Source organism: Eimeria acervulina, genomic scaffold (genome assembly GCF_000499425.1).
Source record: "Eimeria acervulina Houghton genomic scaffold, Eah_scaff203, whole genome shotgun sequence".
Lineage (NCBI taxonomy): Eukaryota > Apicomplexa > Conoidasida > Eucoccidiorida > Eimeriidae > Eimeria > Eimeria acervulina.
In genome coordinates this window covers 12,501-29,589 of record NW_013548719.1, presented here as the reverse complement: position 1 = coordinate 29,589, position 17,089 = coordinate 12,501, and the positions used below count along the sequence as shown (strand labels likewise).

At 51.7% G+C, this 17,089-nt stretch overlaps 2 protein-coding genes across 2 annotated transcripts in view; one reads left to right on the top strand and one right to left on the bottom strand.

Moving 5' to 3' along the window:
* Positions 1-3,786: 3,786 nt before the first annotated feature.
* EAH_00025220 (hypothetical protein, conserved) lies at positions 3,787-12,706 on the bottom strand (the record flags this gene model as incomplete). The annotated part of the gene is made up of 6 exons (XM_013392940.1): positions 3,787-4,044; positions 4,545-4,699; positions 4,964-9,150; positions 9,332-10,036; positions 10,326-12,302; positions 12,411-12,706. 6 exons carry the CDS (start codon positions 12,704-12,706, stop codon positions 3,787-3,789), a joined length of 7,578 nt encoding a protein of 2,525 aa, XP_013248394.1.
* Positions 12,707-14,993: 2,287 nt separating this feature from the next.
* Positions 14,994-17,089, top strand: part of EAH_00025210 (hypothetical protein, conserved) — a gene marked incomplete at both ends in the record, with an annotated part of 10,042 nt that continues 7,946 nt past the window's right edge. Inside the window, 4 exons of the mRNA XM_013392939.1 lie at positions 14,994-14,997; positions 15,324-15,811; positions 15,993-16,452; positions 16,701-16,778. Coding sequence (XP_013248393.1) covers positions 14,994-14,997; positions 15,324-15,811; positions 15,993-16,452; positions 16,701-16,778 — 1,030 coding nt within the window. The remainder of the gene's footprint in view (positions 14,998-15,323; positions 15,812-15,992; positions 16,453-16,700; positions 16,779-17,089) is intronic.

Genomic DNA, 17,089 nt, shown 5'->3' with positions numbered 1-17,089 from the left:
TTTCGCTAGCTGGGATTAAAACGGGGACTGCAGAAGCTAGCTTTCTAGCTGCATGAAAGCGGCTATTCTCTTCTTTTCTCTGCCTCGCCGTTATTTTGTTGGGGCGCAGCTCCTCCTACCACAGATCTGGTGTCCGTGTCAGCCGCCCGCCTTCTACTCAGGCTGAGGGCTCTCGGGCCAGATAGTTGATCTAGTTATTTTTCGTGAGCCCTTTGTGGATTGTTTCGGGTGCAGGGGAGAGGAGAAGATAGGCTGCGAAGGCAGCAGCAGGCAGCAAGAAGGATAAGGGGGGGTTATAAGGGCATTTCCAGCGAGTTCGGTCTAATGGACTTGCCTACAACACGTCAGACAGACAAACCCTCTAAAAGGCAGATGGGACTTCTTGCTGCTGCTCTCATAGGCGTCAGCTTGCTGCTGATGCGCAGCAGCAACAGCCGCACCGTGGCTTCCAGGCCTCCAGCTCACACGATCGAGTTCCGGCCTATTGTATTTTTGCGTAAATTTGCTGTCTAAATAGAAGGTATTAACTGCACAACACTGTATTTCAGTTCAACAGGAAAATACAAACCCAAAATGAAGCCCGAAAACAGCAGAGCGAACAGGTGACCCACAGGGCCTCACACCACGGGGCGCTTCCCAAGGCAGCAGAGCGGTCTAGGGAACGTTTATGCGTTTCGATTAGAAAACAATTTAAAACATTGATATTAAACTGGCTCAAGTGAAACACTTAATTTAGGCTACAGAAGAACTATACTTTACAGGGAAACGTACAGAAAAAGATCGCTCCACCTCAGCAGCGACCGAAACAGGGAGGTAGTAGACCCCTCCTTGCTGTGCTCCTAGCCTCGCAACATTCGCTGCGAAGTAAAAAATTAATTTAAACTTTTAATTTTTTTATCTCTTTCATCCAATAAGGGTCTCTGGCTTGTGTTTCAATGCAACAGTAGAGAAAGCGGCTGATTCGCGCGGGCACGGCGCTCGGGACTCGAACACCTCAGAGCAAAGAGGAGCAAAAGCACACTCCCTCAACTATTAGTTTTAAAAAATAATTGAAAACAGCCAAGGCCTTCTCTACACAGACAGACTCCCCACTGTTCGTGGTTATGGGCAAATGGACTGCTAACCTCGGTTCATCTTTTTGTTCCCTTTGTCTCACACGCATGTGTGTATATTTATATGTAGGCAAATAAATACCAAAGGAAATAATCATGTGCATTAGTAACTATACGTAAAATTATGTACACCAAAATTTTCTGCAAATATATGCGCACAATTCCAAACGTATTTAATACGTATAATATCAATATTATAGATATATATACATACATATATAATCCAGATAATAATGTATTATAAATATTATATACAGTAGATGTATATGCATATGCATATGCATATGTATATATTTACATATCCACCCACGTCTTTGGTAAAAACAATGTTTTGATTAGACGGAGTTGGTAGAGTTCAGTAAAAAGTTTGCGTTAAGTAAAGGGATTTGTAGAGAGTGAATGGCAAGGGACAGACGCAGACAAACTTTCTTTTAAAAGCAAATGCAAAGCAGCAAAAGACAAGAGACTGAAGGAGCGACCGCTTCTGCCTTCCGCAAACAAAGCGAGAGGCCTCCGCAGGATTCCTTTCATTATACAGACAGTGCACACAACACACTATGTGCACATATATCTATATACATATTATATATATATGTATATTGCGTATGAATATGTATCTTTTTACTTATTTATAAATGTATACACTATATATGTACAACATGTGCATGCGGCACATGGGAAAGAAACTCATTTCTGTACATGCACATATAAATGTATAAAAATAAATATATATAAGTATATATTATAAAAGATATATTTCCGGGCATATTCTATATATGCATACACTTGTACACGCGCTTGCCTATGCACGCCCAGATGTATGCGCATACAGGTCTGTATATACGTGAAAATGTACACACGGCAGTTGCTAAGACTTTCTTCTAAATTGCACTTTATCTGTTGAATGCAAAAAGAAGTGCAGCAACAGAAAGTCTAAACAGAAAGGGACCGTAGCTGCTCCAGCATCTGAGACACACAAACGACCCCAACCCACACACATACATGCACCAGCATCTCGCAACCTTTAAACAGAACTTTATTATTTATTTATTTACGTATTTATTTACTAAAGAATTAATCAATTACTTAATTGATTACTTAACTAATTCAATGTTTGCTTCGTCAATTTGTTATTGAATAAATGCATATTTCCGTGCATACGGCAAGGGGACCTCGAATTGCTTTATTTGCGTCTTTGTATTATTAATTAAAGACGAGAATTTATTTATTGTAGTTTATAATTGACAAAGGCCGCACCGGCCGCAACTTCTTATTGTGTGCAACTGTAGCAGCATGCACATAAAACGTATATTCATAAGCATTTGCATTTATTATAATATCTACATGTGCTGAGACAAATACAGTTCCATTATCCAACGGAAAAATACATTTCTCTGCGTGGAGACGTATCGATTTATTTCTGTATCCGGGGTGTACAGACAGTTTTCTTTGAGGCCCTGCTTTACATTTATGTCTTATAGCACTTGGGTTTATCAATACATTACTCAATCATTCAGACAAAAGGAATACTTCTCCTCACCTGGCTAGCAGAAGGCCTGCGTTTAGGGTCAAAAGAGAGGCACGAACGCAGCAGCTGCTCCAAAGGGGAGGGCAGGTTAGCAGGGAATGTAGGGAGCTGCAAGGCAAAAGAAAGGGAAAAGAAGCAAAGTAGAGCCATATTTATATGAAATAATGCACCTTAGTAGCAAACCAAACGAATACATAAAATACAACAACAAAAACTAATACAAGAAGTAAAGAAGGATGCAGTGAAATACAAACAGCGTACTGAAGCTGAACGCATGCTCCTACGCAAACAAAATGCATCGCAACAAAACCAGTATACGAATATGAAAATACATTTAGGTAAAACGATAACATAAAATAATATACTTAAATTTAAATCCCCAAGGAGAAAGCCAGTATGGAATTGACGCAAACGGGGTTCAGGTTGCTACACAAGATACACCACAAGAACCACCTAGAAAAACAAATAAATAAGCAACAGATTCCACTGCATCATTTACATCCTTCTCAATCCTTAAAAAGGAATCAAGCCTAAAGACGACACAGAGACAAAAGACCCCAGCTTAAAAACCCCAGAGCTGAAGCAGAAGCTGCTGCAGCTGCTGCTGCGAAGAAGACGGAAAAAGGTGCATGCATGCGCACCACTCTGTCTGCATGTTGTTTTTGTATTTCTTCGAACGTCTGGCAGCGGTGATAAGGCAAAGGGCCCCCAAACAACTCCAGCAAAACGCATGCAGCAGACCAAATGTCCAAGGAAGGATCCAAGTGCGTCGCCACTGCAGAGACACCCAACACCTCACTCAAACCCGCAAAGCCTGAAGGTAACGATATACACTGCTGTACAGCTAGTTATACACGCACGTTAGCTAGCGCCACAGCTAGCTGCATACCTAGCTATGCATACACCAGATAGTTGCCCAGCTAGCTGTGCATCTAGCTACAAATACATCACAAAGATGCACTAGATATGCATGCACCAGCTAGCTGCCAAGCTAGAGACGTATACACCAGCTAGCTACACTCAGCTCCCTAGCTGAACCAGATAGCTAGCTGGCGTTTAGTGGCTAGCTAGCTAGCTTGCTTGCTAATTACGCATAGAGCAGCTGCTGCTGGCTAGCTGCTCATTCCAAACGAAACTCGTGTGCGGCTAGCTAATCTTTGCAACAGATGATGCAGCGAAGCAGCTGGTGCAGCACGAACCTCCAGCTGCCAGCTCGGGGGGCATATAGCGAGGGGAGCCCGCAGGCTGCAGCGGCTCTTTAGGGAGGATGAGGCGCATTGAAGCGGTGAGGCTGCGACTGGTGCTGCTGCTGTTGCCAGCAGCAGCAGCGGCAGCAGCACTCGGCACATCAGCTTCAGCCGCCAGGCCAAAGTCGCACAGCTTCGCGTTGCCAGCCCCATCCAACTGCACAACAGAAAGCAAGCCTCAACAAAGAGTACATTTCGACAAAAGATATTTACATTTGTTTTGCTTTTGTTCTGCTTTTCTTTCTGCTGATGCAATGTGTCTTCTCTTCTACTTCCTCCCCGACTGCTGCAGCAGCAGCAGCTGCTGCTGCAGCAAGAACATCAGCACTTTGAGCAGCACCAGAACAAGCAGAAGCACCAGCTTCAGTAGCAGCAACAGCACCACCTTATGCAGTGGCAGCACCACGTGCAGCGGCTTAAGCAGAAGCAGCGTAACCAGCAGCAGCACGAAAAGCAGCAGCAGCAGCAACGGCTTAAACAGTACCAACAGCAGCTTAAGCCGCAGCACGACAAGAAGCGGCTCACGCAGCAGCAGTTGAGACAGCAGCAACATCATCAAGAGGACAAGCACTAGGTTAAGCAGAAACAGGATAAGCAGCAGCATAAGCAGCAGCACCACCACCGCCAGCTTAAACAGCAGCAGGAGCAGCAACTCACCACGATATTGAGCGACTTGATATCTCTGTGTACTATGGGCGTCGGCCTGCAGTGTAGATACTGTAGCGCCGCCACGAAGTGAAGAGCAATAGCCAGCCGTTGCTGCAGCAGCAGCGCAGCTCGCTGCTCGTGCAGCAACCAGTACAGGCTGCCCCCTGTATCCTCACACAACACCAGAAGCAGCAGCCGCAGCAGAAGCAGCAGCAGCAAAGCAGAGACTCTGGCGCTTGCTAGCCGTACACACCGTGCTGCGGAAGCAGCTAGAAGCATGTTTGAATGCACAAACACCCGGTGGCGCTCATACACCCCATGAAACCTACATGTACACTGGAGAAAAGTTGCACATACACCCGAAAACAGCGGCACGTATAGCCAAAAAGAATGACATGTACAGCCTGCGGTGTAGCTGCTAAGCATACCACTGCAGAGCTCCATTACTAGGGCGACACGGTAGTGCTGTTGCTGTCGCGCCTGCTGCTGCTTCACCTGCTGCTGCTGCTGCTGCGTCTGCTGCTGCTGCTGCTGCCTGCTGCTGCTAGACAGCAGAGACACCCCAAGAAGTTTAACTATGCACGGGTGGTCGAGGCTCTGCAGCTGCTGCACTTCCTGCTGCAGTTCCTGCAGCGAAACTGTTTCCTCCTCTGCCCCCAGAGGATTTGCTGGTGCTGCTGCTGCTGCTTCGTGCTGCAGCGAAGGGGAAACCCGCATGCACTTAAGAGCGACGGGCATCCAGCGAGGCCCAGAAGCAGCAGCAGCACCCACTGCAGCAGCAGCACGTTGCTGATGCACCAGCAGCTCAGCGACCCATACGCGAGAGAAGCCGCCTCGCCCTATCTCAAAGAGACACCTCAGCATGTGCTGGGGGAAAAGAGGAGGCAGTTGCTTCAACCCTTGCAGCAGCTGATGCAGAAGAGCCTTCTCTGCCGCTGCTGCTGCTGCCGCTGTCGTTGCTGCCGCTGCACTCGCTGTTGGGGCTGCTGCTGGCGCTGCAGCAACCACCGGAATCAAACTGGCAGACGGCTGTGCTGCTGCTGCTTGCACAACCCTCACAGGGGTGCCCACTGCTGCATAGTTCACTACTGCTGCTGCTGCTGCTGTTGCTGCTGTTGCTGGAGCAACTGCAGCAACAGGCATTAGAGCCCCCACAGGCCGCAACACGGCAGGCTGGTACAGGAGACGTGGGCAATGTTGCTGCTGCTGCTGTTGCTGCTTCTTTTGGTACTGAAGCAGGTGCTTCACTTGTTGCTGCTGCTGTAGTTGCTGTCGCTGCAGTTGGTGTTGCAGTTGAAGCTGATGCTGCTGTTGCAGCCGCAGTTGCTGCTGCGGCTGCAGCTGCTGCTGCACTGCAGCAGCACACGGATGTTTCACCAGGAAGTCATCATGTGTAGGGAAATGCTGCACCAGTCTCAGCACCTGCGGTAGCTGTTGGTGCTGCTGCTGCTGCTGCTGCTGCTGTTTTCCCTCTTGCTGCAACAGCAGTTCGTGCTGCTGCATCCCACCTGCGGCCTGAGTAACACGCGTTCCTTGCTGCTGCATGAGCGCAGCACGCAGATATTGCTCCTGTTGCTGCTGATTCTGCTGCTGCTGTTGCTGGTGCTGTAGCATGTGTTGTAGCACTGGCTGCTGCGGCAAGTGCTGCTGCAGCGGAGCAGTTTCCTGAAAAAGCGCAGCACTTCGCGGGGATAGAGACCCAGGCAGCAGTAGCTGCTGCTGTTGTTGCTGCTGCTGCTGTTGGTAATGCGCTCGCTGCTGGTGCTGCGGGGTTTGCTGCTGCTGCGGCAGCACCCACGAGGGCAACTGCTGCGTCGTCTGCCTCTCAGGTGTACACATTCCCTGCAGAACGAAGCCTGGGGCGTTGCTGCTGCTGCTGCTGCTGCTCGTGGTCGTGGTGAATCTATAAGAGAAAAAAGAGCTGTCCCACTGGTTCCATTTGTTTTGCTGCTGCTGTTGTTGTTGCTGGTGCGACTGCTTTTCCCGCTGCTGCAGCTGCTGCTGCTGCAATTGCTGCTGCTGCTGCTGCGGCAGCGCCAACAGTTGCTGCCGCGGAGAAGCGTCTGCTGCCCTCGTTGCTGCGTGGTCTTTTGCTGCTCCAGAAGCTGCTTCTGTTGGCCTTGGCAGTGAGAGCTGTGCTGCAGCAGCACTTGCTGCTGGCTGCCTGCTGCCGGCTGCAGCACCGGGTAGGCCAGCAGGTGCAGCAGCAGGCCCAGCAGCAGCAGCAGCAGCAAGCCCAGCAGCTGCTTGCGTTGTCCTCCCTCGGGGAAGATTTGAGCCGGATTGTCCACTCGCCTGGTGCATTTGTTGCTGCTGTTGGAGCTGCTGCTGCTGCTGCTGCAGCTGAAGTAGCTGCTGCTGCAGCTGTTTCTGCAGCTGGCGCTGCTGTTGCAGTAGGTGCTCCTGCTGACGCTGCCGTTCCTGCTCCCTCTGCAGCTGCACTTGCTGTTGCTGCTGCTGCACGTGATCCTCAGGCCGCTTCTGCTGCTGCTGCTGCTGATGTTGCAGCTGCTGCTGCTGGTACTCTAGCAGCTGCTTTGATGGGTGCTGGTGCTGAGGAGCAGTAGAAGCAACGGTAGCAACAACAGTGCTTGCTACTGTTGCTGTTGCTGCTGTGCTGCACGTTTGCTGCTCTTTTGCTGGTATGTTTTCGGGTGTTTGACAGTCTGTAAGGAGGCGTAGGGCCGTTGATTCTGCTGCTGTTTCTGCTGCTGCTGATGCCTCCTGCAGATGAGCAGCAGCAGCTGCTGCACCTTTTGCAGTAGAACAAGCATTCGAATTAAGAATCGGCAGCAGACGCTGCGGCGACTTTGTACGCAGTCCCCTTGGTGCACATTCGTGCTGCACGAACCGCTGCTGCTGATTTTGCAGCTGCTGTTGCTGCTGTTGCTGCTGCTGCTGCAGCGGCTTTGGAGAGGCAGAGAAATAAGGAGCTGCTGCAGCAACATCTTTCTGCGGGATCCGCAGCACGCGCTGCCCCGTGAGCGCAGTAGCAACCCCTGCTGCAGCTGAAGTAGCAGCAGCACCTCCCGTCGCAGCAGAGGCAGCAGCCGCTGCTGCTGCAGCGTCTGATGCTGCTTCTGCTTTTCCTGCTGCTTCTGCTGCCTCTGCTGCTGCAATTGCTGCTTTGAGGATCTTGCCCAGAGAAGCAACAGCAGCTAGAAGGTCCTTTGCAGAGCGGCCCTGCGGGTCGCCAACCCACCCATTGCTGATGTTGTTGCTGTGCTGCACCTGCTGCTGCTGCTGCTGCTGCTGCAGCAGTGCCCACAGTTCCGTCGCTATTGGTTCGACAAGCGGCAAATAGTTCAGGCCTAGCAGGGCCGTCCCTCCTCGGCTGCTGCTGCTGCTGCTGCTGTTGCTGTTGCTGCTGCTGCTGCATGCGTTCTGCAGCAATTCGCGCAGCTGCGGCAGGTGCAGTACGGCGGAGTGGAGGGACACGGATACAAGTTGCTGCAGCAGGGCTGGGGTTTGGCTGCTGCAGGTAGAGGCGCGCTGCAGCAGCAGCAAACGGTGTCGTTCTCTGGCAGCAGCAACGGCGAGATATGCTGCTGCGCAGCCCGTGAGTTCAGGTGTATAGGCAGCTCGCCGCCGCTGCAGAGCAGCCAGCAGCACAGAAATGGCTTCTGTGTTGCTGCAGCAGCAAAGAAGCGCCAACCCCAATCGCGTCTGACTCTGCAAGTCGGGGGAGAGCCGCACTGCTGCTCTTGCTGCCTTCAAAGCCTCTTCCTCCCTGCTGCTGCTGCTGCTGCTGCTGAGAAGGTAGACAAAACACTTGGCAGACATAGCTGCTGCTAAAGTCTTCAGGGGCAGATGCCGCTGCAGCAGGAGCTTGTCGCACACCCTCGCCGCATCGGCCAGCAAAGCCAAGGCTTGTTGTCTTGCTGCTGCTGCTGCTCCTGCTTCTGCTGTTGCCGCTGTTGCTGGTGCTGCTGTTGGTTCAGCGCTGGACTGCTGCAGCAGCCGCTGCGCGTGGCACGTAAACACCTCCGCCTGCATGTGCTGCCAGCGAGCAATAAGCGACTCATCGTTGCTGCAGCAGCCAGCAGCAGCAGCAGCAGCAGCAGTGCTGGCCCCAGCAGCAGAAGCAGCCGCAGCAGCAAGAGCAGCAGGAACATTTCGGTCTCTCCTCGGAAGGGACGGCAGCGGTAGGGGGATAACGAGGCTGAGAGCTGCACTTGTTAGGGCCTTGCAGTGTAGAGACGCAGCAGCAGCAGCACTTGCTGCTGCTGCTTCTTTGTTACTCGCTGCAGCAGGGGCGCGCTTTCCTGCTGTCGCTGCCGCTGCAGCAGCAAGTGCAGCAGCAACTGCGTCGTTTGGATCGCAAGCAGTACGCAGCAGCTTTCCTAGCATTTCGGTCTGCCCTACCACGCGAGCGCTGCTGCTGCTGCTGCGGCGAGTAGCAGCTGCCAGGGCTAGCTGCAGCGCGAGAGCAGCAGCTGCTTCCTGCCTCAGCTTGAGAAGCATGTGGGCGTACAGTGCCCAGAGGGAGTCGTCTGCTGCTTCTGTTGCAGCAGCAGCAGCAGCAGCAGCAAGTGCTCGCTGCAGATGGATACTTGCTGCAGCAGGAGCAGCAAATGCAAGGGCGAGCCGCCCCAGACTCTTGCAACAGAACCACCTGCAGCAGAAAAGAGACAGCAGGAGACGCACATCATTCCTTCGTACAAAGAGATCTGCTTCGATACCCCGGCTGTCTCTTCTATGCCAACTGCAGCAGCAGCAGCAGCGGCAGCGGTAGCAGCAGGAGCAAGGGCGATTGTAGCAGAGGAGCGGCAGCAGCAGCACAAGTGCATTCTCACTCAAGAGACGACGCGATGACAGCAGCTTCGCGCAGTTGCTGCTCCTGCTCAGCCTCTGCTGCTGCTCCTGTTGTTGCTGCTGCTCCTGTTGCTGCTGCTGGCAACAACACCAGCGGAGCAGCTCGCTGAGCCTCACTGAAGCACGAAAAAAGTGCTGCTGCGTCTTCCCCACACAGAAGCGCAGCAGGAAGCAAGTGGGGCGGCCTCAGCAGCAGGGGCTTCTCTCCAGCTGCTGCTGCTGCTGCTGCTGCTGCGGGGTTGCTCTCTCTGCTGCTGCTGCTGCTGTGGGCAAGCAGCGGCTGCAGCAGCAGCAGCAGCTGCTGAAATCTTTTTTCTGCCTCGCGATAGTCTCTGTAGTAGAGAGCAAGAGCAGCAAGCATCATTAAGATCCCTGCGTCTCGCGGGTTTGCTGCTGCTGCTGCTCGTAGGAGCAGCAGAGAATCATCAAGCGTCTGCGCAGATACAGAAACACGCTGCAGCGCAGCAACCAGGCCCCCCTCTCCCTGCTGCTGCTGCTGCTGCTTCTGCTGGCGTTGCGCCTCTGTTCGCTGCAGAGCGACAGGCAGACTGAAGAAGGCAGCAGCAGAGAGTGTGATATCGTGCAATCCATATTCTTCTCTGCTGCCGTGCTGCTGCAGCTTCTGCTGCTGCTGCTGCTGCAGTGCTGCTGCTGCTAAGGCGGGTGCCGCCTGGGCACCGTTCGCGCTGAAGACAGCAGCAGCAAGAAAACAAGGAGATACACCTCAACGAGCGGACACTGTTAACCCCAGCCTAAGCCCTAAACCCTAAACCCTAAACCCTAAACCCTAGCCCCCGCCGAAACCCTAAACCCTAAACCCTAAACCTTATCACCCGACTAAACCCTATACCCTATTCCTAACTGCCAAACACCAGACTCTAAACCCTAGCACTCAAGATCGAAGCCTTTTAGGGTAAATGCCGCTGCAAATTCTTATTCAGGAGTTAGGGTTTAGGGTTTAGGGTTTAGGCCGACCCTAAGACAAACTGAAGATCATCCGATGCACCTCCGAGCGAATTCATCTCCCCCCTCTGCAGCACTTTATTTGTGCATTTGCTGCTGCTGTTGCTTCTGCTGGCGTTGTTGCTGCTGCTCTCGTTGTTGTTGCTGCTGCTGCTGCTGCTGTTGCTGCTGCTGCTGCTGTTGCTGCCGCTGCTGCAAGTGTTGGCGTCGTCTTCAAGCTCAGCAAGGATAGCCATCTTTTGCTTCTCAAGCAGCAGCAGCTGCTCCTCCTCTTCTATCAGCTGCTGCAGCTGCTTCTGCTGCAGCACCGACAGACCTTCCCTCATCTTCTGCAGCAGTTGTCTCTGGGTAGATATAGGGCATTCAGCAGCAGTAGCAGCAGCAGCAGCAACTTCTGCTGCTGCCACGCTTGTCCCCGTTGCCTCTGGAGCGCTTACCCAAGATGTATCGTTCTGCTGCTGCTGTTGCTTCTGCTGCTGCTGTGTTTGGGCAACAGCGGAGAAAGCCGCTGCACCTGCAGTTAGTGGTGTCTCGTGCGCTGCTGCTGCTGTTAGTGCTGGTGCTGCTGTTGGTGCTGCTGCTGTTGTTGTTGCTGTTACTGCTGTTGGTGCTGCTGCTGCGCTCGCGCGGGGTCCACGACAGCCTATAGCCTCCTCGAACTGCAGCAGAAGCTGCTGCTCTTCTGCAGCAGAGAACGACGTTGCTGCTGCTTCCTCACACAAATCCGATAAGAGAGACAGGGACTCGCCGTGAGGCTGCTGTCGCTGCTGCTGCTGCTGCTGCTGCTGCTGCTTCTGCTGTTTCTGGCCGTTTGGTGGTTCCTCCAGGAGGATGTCTTTATACTTGCTGCTGCTGCTTCTGCTGTTTCTGTGTGTAGGTAGCGTTTCATCGCGGGCTGCAGTAGCAGGAGTTGCAGCAGCAGCAGCAGCAGATGCAGCAGCAGCAGCTGCTGCTGCTGCCAGCTGCTGCACGCCTACTTCTGGAGAAGCTGCTGCAGTGCAGCAGTTTTCGTCTGCAGCGCAGAAGGAGACAGAAGTGGGGGTGTTGTCTCTGCTGCTGTAAGGAGACACGAGGCCTACTGAGGGGCCGATGCTGGGTTCAGGGGAGCAGTTCGCTGCTGCAGCAGCAGCAGCTGCTGCTGCTGCTGCATCAACCGCTGCAGCAGCAGGAGCAGCAGCAGGTAATGCTGAGGCCGTCGCAGACTCTGCTGCCTTTTGCGCTGCTGCTCCTCCACCTGCTGCTGCTACTTCTGTCGCTGCTTCTGTTCCTGTGGCTGCCGCAGCTAACTCTGCTGTTGCTGCTGGTGCCCCTGATGCTGCTCCTGCTGTTGCTGCTCCTTCTGCTGCTGCAGATTGCTCTTGAGAAGCAGCGGATTCGGAGACCTCTATAATCTCCGGTTGCTGCTGGTCTTGCTGCTGCTGCTGCTGCTGCTCGTGTTGCTGCTGCTGCTCTTGCTGCTGTTCTTGCTGCTGCTGCTGCGCAGGCGCCTCCTCAAAAACAGCGCTTGACGTGTCAACGGAAGCAGGGTCTGCAACATTCTGCTGCTCTTCTTCTGGTTGCTGCTGCTCTTCTGGCTGCTGCTGCTGCTGCTGCTCTTCAATTTCTGCTGCTGCTTCTCTGCTGTTGCCCAGATCCCCCTCTACAGCTGCACATTGGAAGGTCTCCTCGGTCCGCTTCTGCTGCTGCTGCTGCATTTGCTGTTGCTCCCCAGAGGGCGGCTGCAGCAACTGCTGCACTTCGTGCTGCTGTGGTGGCTGCGGCTGCTGCTCGTGCTGCGGCAGCTTCTGCTGCTGCTGCTGTTCCCCGAGTAACAGCAGCAGCTGCTGCTGTTGCTGCTGAAGTTCTTCTTCTTTGAGTTGAGCCTCACAGGCGCCTCGTGGGGTGTTGCCGCCGCTGGTGCTGCTGCGGCTGCTGCTGCTGTTTGCTGCTGTTGCTGTTGTCGCTCGGTTGCGGAAGCTGCAGCAGACCAAAGCGGTTTTACTTTGTTGACTGCAGCAACAGCCGCAGATACAACCACCCGCATCATGGGTTGCTGCTGCTTGAGTTGCTGCGCTGCAGCAGCAGCTGCTGCTGCCAATCCCTCCGGGGAAGGTATACCTTCGCACTAGTTGGCCTGCAGCAACGGTTGTGCTGCAGCAGCACAGGTGACCATTGCTGCTGCATTTGCTGCTGCTGCTGCTGCTGCTGCTGCAGGGGTTCCTCAGGGTACTCCACCTGTCGCTCGGCCAAGAGCTGCTCAGAGCCTTCGCTGTTGAGGGAGGCTCTAGAAGACAGACGCCATCGAAGCCTGTTGCGTAGCTGTTGCTGTTGCTGCTGCTGCTCCTCCTGCTGCTGCTGCAGCAATTGCTGCTGCGCGTTCTGGGGGACCTGAGGTCCCCCTTTGTTTCGGGCATTTCTGCTGCTGCAGGAGGCGCAGACGACTGCTGCTGCTTCTCCTGCTGCTGCACCTGCTGTTGCTGCTGCTTCTCCTGCTGCTACACCTGCTGTTCCGTAGGGTACTAATCCTTGGTGGGCTTACGGGTCGTCTGCCTCTGCTGTCGCTGCAGCAGCAGCAGCCGCAGCCGCTGCTGCGGTTGCTGCTACCGCTATTACTGCTACTGCTGCTGCTTGTGTTGCTGCTGCGCTGCGGCAGCAGCAGCAACACAAGCTGGATCCAAAGAATGCAGGAAGAAGCAAAGGGGGCAGCAGCAGCAGCAAGCGGAGCTGCACCTGCTGTTGCTGCTGCTGCTGCTGGTGGTCTACTGCAGCAACTGAGACGGATCGCGGCTGCGGGTGTATCTGCTTGCTGCTGTTTGTCTGCAGTGCATGCAGTGATTAAAATAACTAAAATAAAAAATAAATAAAGGAAGCAAAAAAGCAAAAAACAAAGAAAAGACAAGAATTAAATCGCCCCCCTCCCGGCGGCGAGGCGCCGCCCAAAACCCTAAACCCTAAACCCTAAACCCTAAACCCTGTGAATAGAGTGCAGGGGAAGAGAAGAAGAAATAATAAAAAATTATCATTAAATAAACCCTATTTAGCATTTATTCAAAGTTAAAGGCAGAAAAAGACAACAAAAACAGCAGCAGCAACACAAACAAACACTGCAGCCCCTTCACCGACCGCTGCCGACACAGCGCCCCCAGCAGCAGCAGCAGCAGCAGCAGCAGCAGCAACTGCAGCAAATATGGAATATTAGATCCATCCAAAACAATTATAATTCGTTTTTAATTCATTCGGCTAGTAAGGAGCCTGTACATCCTCATACTCTAATAACGTAGCAGCAGCAGCAGCAGCAGCAACAGCAGCAGCAGCAGCAGCAGCAAGAACAGCAGCAGCAGCGCTGCCGTTGGCGGCTGCTGCAGCTGCTCTTTCCGGATGCAGCTTAACCAAGTAGCGAGTAGGCCTAATAGATCGCAGCATGAGGAATATGTTGGCTTGCTTCGGCGAATCGTAGTTTAGGGTTTAGGGTTTAGGGTTTAGGGTTTAGGGCTTAGGGCTTAGGGTTTTACTGGGCGTCCCCTCGTGCAGCGCTCGCCGCACCGAGCCCTTTCTCCCCATACTGTTAAGGGTTTAGGGTTTAGGCTTTAGGGTTTAGGGTTTAGGGTTTACTGGAGTAACAATGCGTCAAACCCTGGCGCCCTCCACAGCCTTGAGGTCACCTCAGCAGCAAATCCGAAGCCCCAGCCCCAAATTCTAAACCCTAAACCCTAAACCCTAAACCCTAAACCCTTGATATTCAAAGGCCTTATCTGAACTGGCAGCGGTTCTAAGAGGCTATGAGGAAGAGGGCTTCCAAGGTACGCAACGGGATTAGGGTTTAGGGTTAAGGGTTTGGGGTTAAGGATTTAGGATTTAGGGTTTAGGGTTTAGGGTTTAGGCGGCCCTATCTATGGGGTGTACAGACAGTAGTGGAGAGCAGGCAAAAAGGGTTTATCTCCTTAAAATAAACAAAACAAGTAAAAGACAAACAAATTATATAAATCGAAAGCAAATAAATTTATCAAAATTTTATTTTATTTTATTTTATCGACAATTACATTTTCTTGCAGACCCTAAATAAGCATTTTTAATTGTCTACCGACATCACATCTATATATATGTATATATATATATATTATATATATACATATATATATATGCATATATATATGTATATGTATATATTACATATATTTAGACAAGCGAAGAAATCAGTAAATCTATAAATATGTATCTGTATATATATATATATATGTATATATATACATGCATATATATATATATATTTAGACAACCGAAGAAATAAGTAATTAAATTTCTCTCTCAGTTGCAACCTGTAGCTGCATTGTCTTTTGCTGCTGGTGCTGCTGCTGCTGCTGGCAGCAGCAGAATCCTTTATTGTCTTTGAGGTGTCTATACACCTAAAAAAGCACAATAAATACAGCACAAACAGCAGAATAAGAGTTCAAGAGAAAAGCAACAAAACAAAAAAGACGATATTCTCTCTTTGCTGCTGCTGCCGCGCCACTGCCAACAGCACATGGAGCCGCTAACGGAAAGACGGCGGCTGCTGCTGCTCCCCCAGGACCTGCACCTGCTGCTGTTGCTGCTGCTGCTGCTACGTTTTCTCCTGCTGCTGCTGCTGTTGCTGCTGTTGCTGCTACAGTTGAAGAGAGCGCACAGAAAAATGCCCTTCCAGATCCTAGCAGCGTGTATGACATGGGTAAGGCAGCAGCAGCGGCAGCAGCAGCAGCAGCAGTAACAGCAGCAGCAGCAGCAGCAGCAGCAGCAGCAATCTGGTACACGTAATGGTGCATGCGAAGCGGAGTAGAAAGCCATAGGGAGTTGCAAGCATCAGAAGCAGCAGCAGCAGCAGCAACAGCAGCAGAAACAGAAAATGGAGATCAATAGCAACACCCTTGCAGCAACAGCAGCTCTATCGTGTCACGCAGCTGCCGCAGCAGCAACAACATTAAGCGAATTCTGCTGCTGCTGCTGTTTCTGCTGCTGCTGCCGCTGCTGCTGTTGTTGTTTTTGCTGTTGCTGCAGAGACAGAAGAGCTGCTGCAGCTAAGCCAATGCCTCCAGAATGCACGTGAAGATGCACAGGGTGATCTGCAGCAGCAGCAGCAACGGTTGCTGCTGCTGAACCTCGTGCTGCTGGAGTTAAGAGACAGGAGACACTCCGACTCGCTTCTTAAAGCTGTAGACAAGCTCACTTCCAGTAGCAGCAGCAGCAACAGCAACAACAACAACAAAAACAAAAACAACAACAGCAGCAGCAACAACAACAACATTGAAGCAGAACCCAATCGCCAGAACAGCAACAGCTTGAGTAGCAGCAACAGCTGCAGCAATACGAACAAGAGCAGCACAAATCAAACCAGCAGCAGCAGCAGCAGCTGCTGCGGGATCAGCAGCAGCAGCAGCAGCAGGGAAGTACCTGCAGCAGCTCCTGCTGCTGCTCTGCCAAGTTCTGAAGCCTCTCGCGGGTCTATCATCAAATCAGAGAGCACAACTATCAGCGCCTCTAGGCAGGTAAACAAACCCTAAACCCTAAACCCTAAACCCTAAAGAGATGGGTGTGAATTTCTTCTCATTAGAGACGGAGGCAACTTATCCGTCCTCCACTGAAATGCTTCAGAGGGAAGTGTTGGTTTTGCTTCTTCTGCTGCTGCTGCTGCTGTTGCTGCTGCTGCTGCTGCTGCTGCTGATGCAGGGAAGTAAAGTCTCCCGCTTGTCTCGGAGGGTTGGGGGCCCCATATCTGTTCATCGCAGTCAGCAGCGGCTAAGCAAAGACGAGCAGCTAATGAGGCCTTTGCTTAGCGACCGCCACAAGCAGCAGCAGCAGCAGCAGCAGCAGCAGCAGCAGCAACGGGAGCAACGGCAGCAACAGCGGCAGAGGCAGCAGCAGCAGCAGCAGCAGCAGCAGCAGCAGCAAAAGAGACAGCGCAACAGCAGCAGAAACACCACTAAACGCCAGAGCAGTTCCAACCCCTCGCTGTCCTCAAGACGAACCAGCAGCAGCAGCAGTAGCAGCAGCAGCAGCAGCAGCAGCAGGTACGCTGGAGGCAGCGGCGTGATGGGGTTCTTTCTTCCTCGTCTTCCTTTTCGCTCTGCCTCAGCGCCTTTTGCTGAAAACACCGCAAACAGCGAATTGCCTCAGGACGTACAAAGAGGTTTGTCTTGGGCTGTCACGAAAATAAAGCATAATAATCAGGGTTTAGAGTTTAGAGTTTAGGGTTTAGGGTTTAGGGCATGTTGTTCAGGGTCTAGGGTTTAGTGTTTAGTGTTAGTGTTTAGGGTTTGGGATTTGGTGTGTAGATTTCCTGGCTACGATTTCATCATCCAGGATCTAGGATTTAGGGTGCATGGTTTAGGGTTTAGGGTTTAGGGTTTAGGGTTTAGGGTTTAGGGTTTGTTTCAGCTGCAACATCTGAGGTTATTCCTAAGCCCTTGGAGCCCTCAGCGTGGCGATCGTCAGTAGAAGAGTCCACCGGCACAGGTAGTAAAGAAGCATGTTCGTTGTTTGTGTGTTTGTTTATTTACGCTGTTTCTCTTATTTATTTACTTATTTATTTATTTATTTGTTTGTTTGTTTGTTTTGTTTATTTGCTTGTCCGCCTGATTGGTTGGTTAGCCTTAGTTTGTTTTGTTTTGTTTGTTTTATATGTTTGTTTGTTTGTTTGCTTTTTTGTTTGTTTGTTTTCTGTTTTGTTTTGTTTGTTTTGTTTTGTTTTGTTTCGTTTGTTTGTTTGTTTATTTGTTTGTTTGTTTTGTTTGCTGTTTTGTTTGTTTTGTTTGGTTTTGTTTTGT